Source organism: Prosopis cineraria, unplaced genomic scaffold (assembly GCF_029017545.1).
Source record: "Prosopis cineraria cultivar Desert tree isolate PC_DT_omini unplaced genomic scaffold, ASM2901754v1 PC8, whole genome shotgun sequence".
In the NCBI taxonomy this organism is placed as follows: domain Eukaryota; kingdom Viridiplantae; phylum Streptophyta; class Magnoliopsida; order Fabales; family Fabaceae; genus Prosopis; species Prosopis cineraria.
Genome location: NW_026555339.1, coordinates 26,267,029 through 26,282,966, shown reverse-complemented (window position 1 = coordinate 26,282,966; position 15,938 = coordinate 26,267,029). Strand labels below are relative to the sequence as shown.

The 15,938-nt window shown below is 35.0% G+C and overlaps 1 protein-coding gene and 1 pseudogene across 5 annotated transcripts; one reads left to right on the top strand and one right to left on the bottom strand.

Annotated features, from left to right (window-relative positions):
* Nucleotides 1–6,340: 6,340 nt before the first annotated feature.
* On the top strand, nt 6,341–9,952 carry LOC129317513 (alpha-L-arabinofuranosidase 1-like; annotated as a pseudogene).
* A 141-nt stretch (nt 9,953–10,093) lies between these two features.
* On the bottom strand, nt 10,094–15,722 carry LOC129317152 (ribonuclease 3-like protein 2). Of its 5 annotated transcripts, none has more exons than XM_054961515.1 (5): nt 15,171–15,722; nt 13,303–13,455; nt 12,207–12,580; nt 11,700–11,812; nt 10,747–10,884 (listed from the first exon to the last, which is right to left on the bottom strand). In XM_054961515.1, the coding sequence occupies exons 1-4, from the start codon at nt 15,630–15,632 to the stop codon at nt 11,728–11,730; spliced, it is 1,074 nt and encodes a 357-aa protein (XP_054817490.1). In that variant the 5' UTR covers nt 15,633–15,722; the 3' UTR covers nt 10,747–10,884; nt 11,700–11,727. The 5 variants fall into 5 exon arrangements, 4 of the variants coding, with proteins under 4 accessions (XP_054817491.1, XP_054817487.1, XP_054817490.1 ...); XM_054961513.1 differs by having other exon boundaries at nt 11,700–11,795; XR_008594953.1 differs by having other exon boundaries at nt 10,850–10,884; nt 11,700–12,087; nt 15,171–15,721.
* Between the last annotated feature and the right edge of the window lie 216 nt (nt 15,723–15,938).

Sequence of the window (15,938 nt, the reverse complement as noted above, 5' to 3'; positions counted from 1 at the left end):
TTTTTCCCTTCTATTTTTTCAATCTACTTCACTCTTATTTTTTTTTTTAAAAAAAAGCTTACATATAGCGGTTATTTCCCAAATAACCATTGTATAGTTAGCAACTATATAATAGTTAAAAATCACTATATATCGGATTGAAGAATATATAACACCAGAATATACAGCAGTTAAAAATCGCTATACATAGCAAAAAAAATAACCACTATTTATAGCAATTTTTGTAGTAGTGAACCACTAGTAATATTTACATAATATGCATTTGAGTTATTCTTAGACTCCATAAAATAATCAAGGGTCACCTACTTGATTTGAAATGCACTACTATGAAAATCCTTGCACTACTATGACTACTGTACTTCTTTTAAATTCAGTGGCTTTATTTGAATTTCCAAAATAATCGACCAACTTGAGATGAAATTGTTCACAAATTGAACTGACCTAGAATATGAAATTACAAAAATGCAAGACAATATATGAGTTTTTTGTTCTTTATCATCACAATTTTCCTTTTCAAGCTTATACTCGTAAGTCATTGCATCCTCAAGCAAAATGGCATCATTCAACATAATTTGTCTTTTAACTGCACATGACATGGAAGTAAATAAGGTTATGTGTTTAATTATTTGAGCAAACAAAAAATATTTATAAGAGATTTCAAGTTTTATAGATTTTCTTAAAAAATGATTTGTTTTGGCATAAATGTTATAGAACCTTATAGTTACTTTTTTTTTTGGTTATATTCTTAAAAGCACTCTCCTGATCATATCAAAATTGCATCAACAAATAATTGGGAGCTATTCAAGGCGTACCGTCTTAAGATTAATGGAAAGAGATTTTTTTTAAGAAATAATTTTATCTTATTATTATCAAATGATAAAACAGTCATCCTTAAATTTTTTAAAAGATCCATTCTTTTTTAAGAGAAGGTATTTTTTTATATAATAAGATATGATGAGAAACAAGTCAACCCATATCTTATAAAAAATATCTATAATAGATGTAGATATGAAAATGCTCTTAAGATTGTTCACAAATAATTGTAAAAACCTAAACACTGAAACTGTCAATATTAAATGTAAACATTTGAAGTTCTAAAACATTAGGTGTTGAAGGGGTGGATGTAATGTTTGTCTTGACATTATGAAGACATACCATACACATAATTACAATAGTCATTAAGAACCCATTAATCCTAATGACTCATCCCAATTAACATAAGGGATTTAAATAAAATAATTTAAATTCATTAAAAACTGGGATCCCATCAAACCCTTTTTAAAAGTGTTGGTTGAGGCCAAAGTGCAGTTAAAAATCAAAGTTAAACACAAATGGAAGCATAAGGACCAAATTAGAATCACATAATTAAAATTGGGCAAATATGTAACTTGCCCAAAAAATGGGCTCAAGCACCATGGCACGTGTCATCAGCTATGATAGGAGGCATAAAGGAGGGAGTTCCCTTTCTGTGCCATGAACCGTGTCACACAGCTACTATCATAACATCACATTGCTGTCATGATGCTCACTAGATCAACTTCTAGAGTGTATCATTTCTTCATTTAATGTCTGATCGGAATAGTTCAAGCACTCATGTGAAACCTACTTAACTAATGGAAATGATTTCACACCAAAATAATATTTCATTTAAAAGTTAGACACCTGAATGCAAAATGTCACATTTTTAAAACTTAAAATGCATTCAAATGTCCCAAACCCAAATCAAGTGCCACGAGCCTCAATCAAGGCTTGAACTAAGTCTAATAGATCGATCAACACCTAATAGAATAGTTATTTACTCAACATCACCATCCAAATAAATTTTGGACCATTAATCCCTACTTTACTTCAAAAAAGGGGGCATTTTCATTGAATGTGGCACATGGCCAACCAGCAATCTTCAAATGTCATATGACATATTAGACATATCCTATCATGCACATGCAAGAGTAGTTTAGTCATACTTCATAATCTCACCCAAAGATACACAACCCAAACCAAATTATCACAACAACTATCACAATTCGTGCAAGTACAACCCAAAAGAATGAGACGTTCCTAGTTGTCAATGTAAATATATATATATATATATATATTTAATTCCAGATATTGTTAATCAAAAGTCAATGGGCAGTTTACAAGCAAGAGCCAGTCTACTCTTTCCCCTGATTGGCTTCCCTCTTGTTCTTACTAGCACCATCACCTATAAAATTGTAACCATGGGGTGAGACAAAGTTCTAGTAATCAAATAAGCTACACTGCCTATTAATAAATTAAAATATAAATGAGCATGTAAAGTGGGATATCAAACAAATAACATGATTAAGGTACAAAGTGTTATAGTTCATCACAAGTCATAATGCATGATCCATATATTCTAACCTAACCCCTAAACATCACTAACTAAATCCGTGGGCTATTAACATGATTGGGCTAAGTCTATGTGACTAAACATACTTGAGCTCATCGAACAGGGAAGGTAGCCTAACAAAGGCTCCATTCCAATTCTGGACTACTATTTTTCCCTTTTTTGAATAATCAAGGTGTTACATGCCTCACTTGTAATGTCCTTTAACATTAACTGCACTTAGCATATCACTTAACCATTTAATAAAAAATAAAGGATACTAAAGGCAAGTAGGGTCAACCTTGGCTAATTGAAAATCCCAACAATTAATAGTAAGTGCTTTAGAATAAAGTAGGATCCCAAAAATAATTTTAATTATGAAAACAATTATAAAAAGACCCTTTAAAATACTTCAATTGGAGTGAAAAAGATTATGGAAGCATGGAAAAACTGAGCATTTAAAAATAGATGAAAAAGAGGATCAAAAGAGTCATTTACTCAAAATTGGACCATCCACTGCTACCAACCTCATTTCCACCATAGCCAACTACAACAAGGCCTTTTGTTGTGGCCAAACTCACTGTTTATTGTGGTTAACACTCAATATATCATCCATTATGGCTAACAAAGGTTTTCATAATGGCTAACAAGCCATGACAGCAAAAAATAAGATAGCACTGGATTCCAATTTTTGAGGTGCCTAATTTTCAACTCAGACCTTCGAATGAGGTGATCTAAGCATCCATGCATAGAAAATTAATTAAATTAGCTAGTCTAACCTTTCCAACATCCAGCAACAAAAGGGAAATTTAGACACCAGGGGATGGTAGCAAGGAATACATGCCTCATCACCCAAAATCCTTAAGTGTCTCTAACCCAAAAATTAAGTCACTAACTATAACAATACAATCTTTTATTCAAGAATAAATAAACCTACTAACTTGCCATGCATAACTACACATGATTTATGTAACCTCTACCAATATTCACTCAATATTAGGAGGGGCTAACTAATTCAACACACTAAAAACACCAAACAGTAATCAAACACTTTCTTTGAAAAGCTTGGGCTCAAGACTCGTTTTACAAAACCATCAAAATCATATCACATTTGAACAATGTGTAATGGAAATAACCTATATGCATTCATGTAAACTATTACATGCTTTAAAAACTACAAAATCAAGTCAGGTTATGGGCCACGCAACCTGCATTGTGGCATATGGCTCACCATATGCCCTAATATCCTTTATGTCATGTGTCGCGGTGCACAAGTCTAAATTTACTACTGTCATTTGATAATAAAAATGATGAACCTCTAGTGTGCGTTGTTTTCACATACAATATTCAATCAAAGTGATTCAAGTGCCTATATGTAGTTTATCTCATAAGTTAATTAATAAGATAGGTTTAGACACAATCCAACAATCATTTAGATACCTGGGTGTAAAAATTCTCTTTTTCTAAAAATTTTAAGCACCCAAGCACTCAAATCGATCCCTTAATCTTATTAGACCATTCTAGGACTTAAATCAAGTCCAAAAGGATCTAACACCCCTAATTAGCCAAATTATATAGCAAATACACATGTATATCACAATTTGGCCACTCAATAGCCCATTTTCATAAAACATAAATTTGTACAACTTGGCACAATTTGGCCCACTTAGCCTTTCTCACCACATAATCATCACAAATTCACCACTATACATATTTACAACATATACATAACTAAATTTTAGCCCATAATACTCATTTCACCAAATATTCACACATATGGGCTAAGATTTACATAAAATTCAAGACTTTAAGCATTCAAAATATGCATGCAACCTTATGGCAACTTATATACACATTACCCATTAAAAGTTCAATTCATTACACAAACTCAAAGCTTTCCATGACAACGGCACCACTATGCCAATCCAGACTCTTTTCCCTTACCCTGATCACTGCTCTATCTTGTAAAAATGTAACTATGAGGTGAGATAAAAATCTCATTAACAGAATAACTCTCTATTATCGACTATCACATGCAACTATATAAAAGTATAACATATTATACAAGTAAACATAACATATACACATATTTCATTTCAAATCACAACAATATGAATCAATTCACCTCTTTTACCACTACAATCACCGCTTTTCACCACTTTCATATATAGCAAAATTACTATCAACTGAACATTTGAATGAAATGAATGTATAGAGTTATTTATAGGGTTAAGTTATCAACTAAGGTGCATAGATGTATGTGAATATGACAAAGTGAATTGTGTTGTGAATCTTGCTTGTATATATATCTATATATGGCATTGTATTATGCCGAGGGTGATCCAATAGAGGGTACGTGGGTAGGCCTAAATGTGAAACAAGCAAGTATATGTTGTGTTGTAACTTGTTCCACTTGTGTATATATATGTTGATTGTGCATTGATTGTGAATTGTGTAATATGTGAGAACTTGACACAAATGGTGAGGCAAAGCCTCATTTAGAAGAGTTGAGTACAATGTAATTCCCAACCATATGGTGAGGTGGAGCCTTATTTGTAAGAGTCAGAGAGTTGAAAGTAGAACAAGTCTAGTTGTATAAGTGAATATGTGTTGTATATGTGTAATCCTCATATGAGTCCATAATTGTGTAATATGGCATTGAGAGACCAAATTGGGCTATTAATGTGATATATGTGATAAGTGGTGTTAGTCAAGTGTATATAGTCCTTTTAGACTTGGTTCAAGGCCCTAAGTGGTCAAATGGGACAAGAAATAAGAATTGAGTACTTAGAGTGTAAGTTTTTGAAAAAAAAAAGTAACTTTTATAACTGGGTGTCCAATGTTAGATCAAACTGTCAGATTGAGTCCAAATTTATTCTATTAGCTAGTGTATGTTGTAGGCTTTATGTAGACACTTGAATCACTCCAATTGGATGTCGAATGTGAAAACAGCGTACTCTAAAAGTTCATCATTTTTGCTGTCAAATGACAACAGAAAATTCATACTGATGCACCGCAGTGCATGGCATCTCACACTGCAGCACATGACACAAAAAAGTTAGGCATGTGGCTTTTTGCCACATGCCGCGGCACATGGCCCATTTTCAGGGTTGAGAAGTTATGGCTTTTTGAGTCTTTTGACTGTATATGCGCTTCCACTAGCCCTCTTATTTGAATATATGTTTTAAGAAGTCAGAATCCTATAATTTGAAAACAAATAAAGGGCTATTACTTTGATATTATTGTGTTTGTGCTAATTGATTGGGTAATTGGAGATGGTAAAGCCTGGTTTGAATCGGGACTTTAGAGTTTACAATTTCGTGTTCATGCTATGATTGGATTATAGTGAAACATGTTATGATTTATTTTTAATGTACAAGAACTACGTACCAATAGTTTTAAATAAGAAAGATGGAGATAATAACAGGAATATATAAGTGAATTGATTTCAAAGAAAGTATAACAGGTTGCTCAATATAATAAAGTATATAGAGGTAAAAAAATAAGTAGTGCATGAATAATTGTTTTTACATGCCCAAGGAAAAATACGAACTCACAAACCCAAAGTCTCACAAGGTTATCAAAATTATGAGGTTCTAAGATATAATTTCCTTCCCAATGTCTTAGAGATACCAAAGAAGTTTCTCAAGATCATAGATTTAAGCTACGTAGCTATTCTAAAGTCATCCATGCTAACAGAAATCTATTTGAACTAAAAAAATTTGGTTTGAATTTGTTGTCAATGCTCAAATTAGGTCCAGGAGGCTCATTGCCTAAAATACCAAAGCTGACATGATCTTGGATATGTGTGTTGGGAATAGCTAGTGGACACATAAGATCATACCTCTTAGGCATAAATGCATGCAAACCATATCTTGGTTAACTCGTCTCTTAACAATAATAAGTCTATACTTAGTTCTAGGCCAATGTTATATAAACTTGTGAGCACAAGTCAAAAGAAATAGAAACCTTCATGTTCAATAATTCATAAAAATGACACCGTACAAAGCTTGTGCTCTTTTTCTCATGTTATTAGCCATTTCTTCTCAATGTGGTGCCCTCAACGCAATACTGCATGTAGATGTTCAATCTGGTAGGCCCATTCCTGAACATTTTTTGGTTCATTTTTTGAGGTGAATATGTAGTGCAACACTAGGGTTTGTATGTTTTCTTGTGTGTTTATGTATCATGCTGATCGTTAACCATTTGTTTTTATAGGAGATCAATCATGCTGGGTCTGGAGGGCTTTGGGTAGAACTTGTAAACAATGGAGGTGATTATAAAACTTGGATTCCTCACTAAGAATATTGTTCTCTAAATATCATATTTAGATAATTAAACATGAATTTAAATTAATGTGTCAAGTTTTTGAAGCCGAGGGTGTAATGGTTCCTTCAAGTATTTTTCCATGGATGATTATTGGGGATGAATCAAATATATGCATGACAACTAAACTTGCTTCTCGCTTTCCTCGTAATAAGGTTGTTGTGAAATTGCATATCCTCTGTCATTCTCCCGATAAATGCCCTCAAGGAGTTAGTCTCTCTAACCCTAGTTTTTGGGGCATGATATAGATATAAATTCTTAACTTCTGGTCATATATTATTATATGATTGCAGTATTTTAACTCCAATGTGAATAATCATTTTCCTTTATAGAATATTGAGCAAGGGAAGAAATACAGAGTGGCCTTCTTTTCCCATTCATCAAGGTCAATTGATCTAAAAGTTTCATTCATGGGAGAAAATGGTCAAGAATTAGCATAATCTAACATCAGGTTATTCATCAGAGATACTTTCCCCTAGATTAATTAGCGTGTCTCTTATTATATTTAATACACTTTGAGTATCATACATACCAAGTATAATGGATATATTGCATGTGTATGCAGCGCTTTTGCAAAACATGTTGCGAAATGGAGAAGAATTGAGACGGTTCTCGAAGCCACAAGTTCTAACTATAATTCAAGACTCCAAATTACAACTCCTCAAAAAGGAGAGATTTGGAGTCTCAACGATGCCTATGGACACATACAATGTATCTAATATTTGAAATGATAACTCTAACCACATGAAAGGGAGACTTTTACTCTAGTAATTAGATCTTCTAGAGGTGAAGGGATGCCCCACCTCTATGGAACACATATCGATAGAAGTGGGGCCACCTTTTTTCCCTCGTCCTCTTAACCTAAAATACACTTGAAGAGCTTTTGTTTTCATTTAGCATTTTCTCTCACCTAGTCTGACTATGATTACTTTCCATTTTTTCCATCAGGGACATGGATTTTGAAAGGACCTTTATCAAATGGTTGCGTACTTAAAATCGAAATTTCTTTGATTCCCGGGGAGGCATATGTAGTATGGTGTAAATTAAGAGGCTTCTTTACAATGATTGTCCAATGTGACCTCCTTAAAATTCATTAGTCCGCCATTCAATTGTTTTAGGTGGCACTTATGTTGAAGGGGATCATTTGAGAAATGCATATAGGTGGAAGGATACAATCGGACCGTGGGAGAAGAGGCCAGGTCACTTTAATGATATATAGGGCTATTGGATTGATGGTGGCTTTGGATTTTTGGAGTTTCTTCAACTACGTGCTTTTCGATTATTCTTCCCTTTATTGACTTAGCCTTGTTCACACACACACACATATCAATCTATTGTTATAATTTTTATATTCGAGCAGTTCACAGAAGACCTCAATGCCTTACCAGTATGGGTATTTAACGCTGGCATTAACCGCCATGAAGAAATCAATACAACTAACATATGGCCTTTCGTACAAGTATAATTTAGCCTTCACAGCTTCATATGATGTTCTTAAATTAATCCTTAGTCCTTTTCTTGTTGGTTGATTTTGTTTTGCATTAATGTTTACGGGAAGCTCTAGATGGGATTGAGTTTGCAAGAGGTCCTCTCATATCAAAGTGGGGGAAGATAAGGGCATCTTTGGGACACCTTGAATCCTTCGATCTACGATACATTGCCATTGGAAATGAGGACTGTGGGATTTATAACTACCAAGGAAACTATCTTATGTTCTATAATGCCATAAAGCATTACTACCTGGATGTTCAAATAATCTCGAACTATGATGCAATCACTGCTCCATTAGATCATCTGGTGGATTTGTTTGATTTCCAGGTTTACACAAGCATTAGGGGTATCTTCTCAATGTATAACAAACTTGATTCTTTGAATCGTGCCGGTCCAAAAGCATTTGTAAGTGAGTATGCTGTTTGGCAAGAAGATGCTAGATTTGGAACCCTCTTGTCTGCCTTGGGTGAAGCCGCGTTCCTTATGGGAATGGAAAAGAACAGGTTCATTGCTCTCTTGATTGTCAAATTTTCTTAATGATATTATTTAGCCGGTTTATAGCTTACATAATCCTCACATGCTGACGAATGTCCTTTCTCGCCACGATGCAGCAATGTTGTGGGAATGGTCTGCTATGCACCATTTTTTGTAAATATAAATGACAAGAAGTAATGTGTTCAGTTATTTTTCTTTTTGAGCTTTCTTGTATATTCATGTATTTGTATAATACAAGATTGAGATCACGTGATTTTGTGCGGATATATAGGTGGATACCAGGCGCTATTATATTTGACTCATACCGGAGTTATGGAATTCCGAGCTACTGGTTACAACGACTCTTCTCACGATTAAGTGGTGCTATATATATTAACTCAAGACTTGAGGCCCTAGCATCGATTGTCGCATCGGCAATTGTTTGGGAAAATCAAGAGAACAAAAAGAGTTATTTGAGGATCAAGGTAATGTAATGCACGGATAACCCATCATGCTTGAGTTAATCGAACACTAAATAGGTCATTCTCATTTGAAATCCCAAATATTTCTTTAGGTTGTCAACTCTGATGACAAGATGGCGACTCTTGGTATTACAATTGACGGCTTGGACTCGAGTGCGAATCTTTCTGGATCAACTGTTACATTGCTCACATCTGCCAATGTCAAGGATGAGAATTCCTTTAATAATCCCAATAAGGTATAGCTTATGTTATTTTAAATAGTGTTTCATCTTTCATTTATAAGTAAATCATAAACATTTGGAAATAAAGAAATGAAATAATCAACGAGCCACGCGCTATCCACAGTTCTTCAGCATTGTGGTTCTTTTCTTAAATTTTAGGCCACAAAATGGCTCCGGTTGTAAATCATTAACTCCATAATCACTAGTAATATTTACAGAACATGCATCCGAATCATGTCTTAGACTCCATAGAATAAGCAAGGATCACCTACTTGGTGTGAAATGCTCATTCCAAAGTCATCCTCTAATCTCACACATGTTCTTTTGCCTCAAATGTGTAGGTTGTACCACAAGTGGGTCTTCTTCAGAATCCTCGCCTTCGTATGACTGTCGTACTTCCTACAAATTCAGTGGCTTCATTTGAATTTCCAAAATGATCGACCAAATTGAAGAAGATATGGAATCGTTCACATACTGGACAGACCTAGAATATGCAAATGCAAAAATGCAAGACAACATATGTATTTTTTGCTTTTCTCCGTTACGATCCACTGTAAAGCATAAAACATGTAGTAAAGTATTTACACTCCTTTGAACGTATTGAGTTATTTATTGTTTATCATCACAATTGCCCTTTTCAACAAATAAACTGCTAATATAACCAAAAAAAAACATAAATCACTTTTAATTAAAATAAAAAATTAAATTAAATGGTATTCTTAACCGCTCTTCAACAAATAATCCGCCAGGAATATAGGAAAAGAATAAGATTGACGCATTATCTTGCTAATTGTTGTTTATGCACTACAAAGTCAAGTAATTTTAATATCAAGTAATCATTACAGCAGTTGGGCATAACTCCTCTACAGTAGCTGCATGGGCCGGCAAAAGGTGTAGTAAGATTCATAAGTTAGAGCAAATCCCACCACTTTATCAGTTGATCTATCTCTCTTCCACTGAACCATGTAGCTGCATGAAGGAATCCTGAGCCAAGGAATCCAAGGATTTTAACAGCCACTTGATGGTTTCACAGAAGAAAAATTCTCGCATGGACTAGGCGGGCCACATCACCTATGCTTTATCCAATAAAAACATGCCCTGTTATATGATTATAAACATAAAATTAATTCTGCTATAGATGATACTAGAGAGACAAATTAATCAATGGCAGAATCAATTTATATTTACAATCATATGCATGGCATTTTTTTATTGGATAAAGCAGGGATAGGAGAAGCGCTTAATCTATGCAAGAATTTCTCTTCACAGAAAGCACATGGACAGTTCCACCATTTATAACTATACAACATAGAAGATGGATGACTCTCTGAACAATTATTGACAACTTTGTAAGAAACAAGGTCAGGAGAACTTGAATTCAGCAATTTCTAAGGCCCGTATCATCAAGGAAGCAGCAGAGTTATCTGCCTCCTTCCTTCTTGACTTCTCTTCTCCCACCATGCAGAGGATACCTTCCTCAGTCACTATCCGAACCGAGCAGACGAATTTCTTGTCATGTGGAGGACCACTATCATTCTCAATGCTGTAAACCAGAGCAAGGAACAAGAAGGTGAAACTAGTTTACCAGGAAAATTGACATAAGCATCTTCGAGGAAAGGTGAAAGAACAACATTGAAGCCAACACATGGAATTATACTTCAAGCCTTCAACATCCCTAAGTCATCCCTAAATCACGCACCAACTCCAAACATATTATTAAAGAATACTTTTTTTTTTTAATACTCTGAACAAGGAAGCTACAAAGACAAACTAAAACTAATTCTTTTATCATGCTCCATCTTCTAGGAAAGATGGCTTATGATCAAAGATACAAAATTCATTAACTAAAGTATGACCAAATCTAGTTAAAAGATCAGCGAGGGAGTTCGCTTCTCTGAACATAAAATTGATGGACACATTCCAATCCCTGTTCAGCAAATTGATAGGATGCTGAATAATGTCTTTGTAAGGGTGGTGCTGGTGTTGGAATCTGGTGATAAGATTTATTGCCTCCATGCAATCATAGAAAACTTCAATGTTTTCAGACGATGAAACTAGCATAATTCTAGTCCTTTAACAATCCCTATGACCTTGGCTATGGCAGGAGGGAAGGATCCCAACTTAAAGCCATTGATCCTGGGAATTACAAATGTTAAACTCGATCTGCTATCCAGTTTGTGAGTTGTAATACCTATACTGGGGAGGATGAGTAAAATTCTAGAAGCATGATCATGAAGAAATTGTCAATTAAATAGGAGGAGAACAAAACTATAAGTCTGTAGATTGTACGAATGCTTGAGATTGAAACCTACAGTCAAGAAAGCGTTGTTCCATTTGCGTGCACAAAAAGAATAATACCTTCATGTGTGCCCAGATTTGGATCCTTTTATGTCACTTTTAATGCTATTGCTTTCCTCTGCAAATTCCTCTTCCAAACATGACAAATCAAGTAACCTGAAAGGATCCAAATCCTGTAGTTCCTGGTTCTCATATATTCCCACCATCATTTAAAATTGGAAAAACATAATTTTTGGTCCCTATAGTTTCCTCGGGTTTTGCTTTTAATCTCTATAGTTTTTTTCAGTATTTTTAGAACTAAAACCACTTAAAAAATGAAAACTATAAGGACTTGCGCAACAAAAGTCACCCAATCTTCCTAAAACTATAGGGATTGAAACACTATAAAAAACTACAAAGACTAAAAACAAAATCTGATGAAAGTATAAAAACCAAAAATTGTGTTTTCCTTTAAAATTTGGCGGCCAGAGAAAACCAAAAGGCAATACCAAGTTATATGGAGAAATTGCATCCAATTTTTACATGAACATTATTCTTGGGATATCAATGCATTATAGCAGATCTTACCAGTATACTGGTTCAGGCCACTTCAACTTTCCACAAATCTCATGTAACTTTTGCTTTGCGCTTTTGATCTCAAAAGGGCCATCAATATCAGTGCACAAGCTCACACCAGTATTGGCAGGATCTGAATTGGCTAAGAGAGGCAGTGCTGCCTTGGCAGCATTAAGCCTTGCAATGTTTTTTTGGTCAGACACCGCTGTAGCAACAGACTTTCCATCTACATAAACGCTGGCGTGAATTTTTCTGCCCTTCTTCCAATGCTTTATAAGAATTTCTTTACCCTGCTTCTGACATAACTCAAAAAGCATAGTCACAGGTTGTGGTCGTTCCTTGAGATCATTTGGTGTCACTAATGGCTCCAGAACACCTCTAAATATCTGCTTACAATCATGCCAAGTACATAAGAAATATTAACTGCACTTTATAACAATGACCTTCAAATGCATATCCAATTTCACACTTCCAATACTTAAATAGGTTTTTTATGGAATCAATATTCATTAAGAATTAAGAATATAATAAAAATTAGAGGCTTTTGCAAATGTAACCAATGTTATAGGACCAAACCAAACAAACAGCCCAACATTTATTATATTTTATATTATGGCTGGTTTATTATATTTTTTAATGATGTATCGTCATATATCAATAACAAATCTCTTATAAATTTTTAAATTTTCAATGATAAAATACTTATATATTAATGATAAATCCTTTATATGTCAATGATAAACCCTTATATATCAATGTGAACCAACCTCACTCCCAAATTCTCAAAATTTGGTCATATTTTTTGGGCATAAGATTTTTTTTTTCGGCCAATGGACCAATTTATCCTAAAAATCATCATCATCATCATCATCATCATTATAATAATAGATTCAGCTTCAACATAATTTACATAAAACAAAATGAAACAAAAAGGCAAGAATATTGAGGAGAAGATATCAGTCAAAAGCTTGCGTGCTTCAAATCTAAATCTAAATCTATCTAAATATGTTCTGAAAACACGTATCCCAAATTCCAATTCATTTTCTTTTTCACGAAATTAGCTGCAAAAACAATTCACTGTCACAAAAATAAACATGCTCTTACTCACCCCCCAAAATAGGTGAATGTCATAATCAAGATCTACATAAACAGCGGCAGCAATGGACTCTACAACATCAGCAAGAACCTTTGGAGCTTTCACTGATCCACCATAGGTAACAAGACCATCTTCTTCACTCACAACCTCCGCAAACTCTCTTACCTTCATAAATATCAAAAACTAAGCATAATACAACGGAACCAATTCTACTGTGACACTTTGAAAATAAGACACATGCAAGAAAAGAGCAAAGATACAATTTGCTACTGTAGTCATTGATTTGAGTATGTTCAAAATGTTTAACAAGTGGAAACACTCTTCTGACAGAAATTTCTCTATTAGATCTGCCTACTCTGTTTTAATTGCAGGTACACCAAGTGTAGCAAATTTCAAATGGAAAAGCATCTGGCAATTACAGGTCCCTGAAAAGATGAAATATCTTCTATGGTTAATGGAACACGGAGTTGTTCATACTGCAAACATCATACATCAAAGGGGCCTTCTGGACTCTAATAGCTGTTCACAAGGCTGCACAAGCATGGAGGATGAACTCCATTTGTTCAGAACCTGTCTGAAGGCTGAGACAAGATGAAAACAGTTGGTCTCCAGGAACTGCTGGGACAAATTCAATAGTGGAAATGTTTCACAATGGATTGGTTGGAACCTAGTCAATGAAGCTGGTGGTTATCATGCAAGGCAAATATTGTGGAAAATTCTGTTCTCTTCTATATGCTGGGATATTTGGGTGGCAAGATGCAACCATCTCTTTAATAATGAGGATAATAATCTTTGCAATGATGCTGAAATCACTCCGTACAAGGCAATACAGGATGCAAGAATGCTTGTTTTTTCTAATCTGCAGGGAAACAACAACTCTTATCCTAAGGTGGACCTTAATAGATACAACAATGCTATCAAGCTTGAAGTCACTGGTACATGCACCTCAGAAGGGATTCCTATCAGTGCTGCTGTTATTAGAAGAAATGACCTTTCTTGGGAACTTTATTTTTTTTAATAAACATTGGGATTCTCGGAGTGAAGCTGCTGTTCTAAAGGCTCGTTGTCATGGACTTAACCATTGTTGGACAAGTGGATTCAAGAATATTGAGGTGGTCCTTAATTGTACACATTTGTATAGTCTTTTAAAGTAGGGACGTCTCTCCTTCGCATCCTCTTCAGGCAGGATATTCTTAATGAAGCAAGAAGGTTCATAATGAGGGAATGGACTTTTTTTTTTTTTTTTTTTTTGTCTTTCTCTTGTAATGTCTGGTCTGACCATTTAGAGATATCATTAGAATAGGAATGCTCTGTAATCATTCTTTTGGTGCCTTTTATCATCCACCCCCTCGACTTGAAAGGCATTAACTCCTCATGTTTTGTATCTTGTTCCTTTTCTATTAATATATTAGATCTCAATTTTCATTCCAAAAAATGCTTAACAAGCAACGCATATTCCGAGCAAAGATAAAATGATAGATAGACATAGTCTGAACAGAAACAAAATCAAAGCGTAAAGATAAAATGAAGGCATAGTCCGAGCAAAGATACAATTTACGCGACCTCCTTGTACAGTGGTCATTGAGATTTATGAGCAAGTTCAAAATTTCTAACCATCCACACATGTCTATAGAGTTAGTCTGAAAGCAGGATTAAGAAAGACACATTTTGATTCTTTACGAATCACTTTTCAAAATTTGCAATGTATCGACTCATCAAAAATTAATAGCAATAAAATAAGTAAGCACATTCAGTGATTGACTGCCTATACTTCAGTGATTGACTTATGAGAGTAAGTTCAAAATTTGTGACTTGTCATGCATGTCAACAAAGCTAATCTGAAAATAGTAAAAAGTCGGGGGAAAAAAACGAAAGAAAACCTTGTCAAGAAGAGAAGGAGCATTGTGTCGCAGAAAGCGAATGAGGCCTTTACGAAGGGCGACACGAGCGAGCCTCTCAGTGCTAACGTTAGCCGCGCGGAGAAGAGAGAGTTTACCAGGGTCTAGGTCGGCATAAACGCGGAAGAGGTGGTTGCTGGTGGCGAGACCCAAAACAGCGTCGCCGATGAACTCGAGCCTTTCATAGTTGAAACTGTCCGAGAAGGAAGAATGGGTGAGGGCTTCTTCCAGAAGCGTCTTCCTCCTGAAACTATAACCGATGATCGCCTCCACCAATCGAACAGAATCTTCCATCTCCGGCGACAACGCCACCACACCAGGACTCTTGATAAAGAAGTTGTCGTGACAGAATGTGGGGAAGGTGGGGATTGTGGGGTTGAAGAAAAGAGGACGAGTTGCAGAGAATTCAGGAGGCCATAATTTAAACCTTTTTGTGGGCTGCATAATGTATCAATAGATTACCTGAACCAAAAAGATCGTTTGGCTCCTTTGATCATATTTTGAATTTAGAATTTGACTTGATGATTGAAGATTTGACGAGAAAGGAATACGGAATATGAAAAAGGCCCCCACCGACCAGCGACCACGGTATATTTTTCTGGGGACAATTTCAATATATGACCCTACTTTATTGAAACATTTCGAAATTACATTAAAGAAACTAGGACCTGTTGGGATGCTCATTGAGAACCAGTGGTGGGACTAAACTCATAGTTTTGCAAGAACTTATCCAAATACCCTTAATTTACA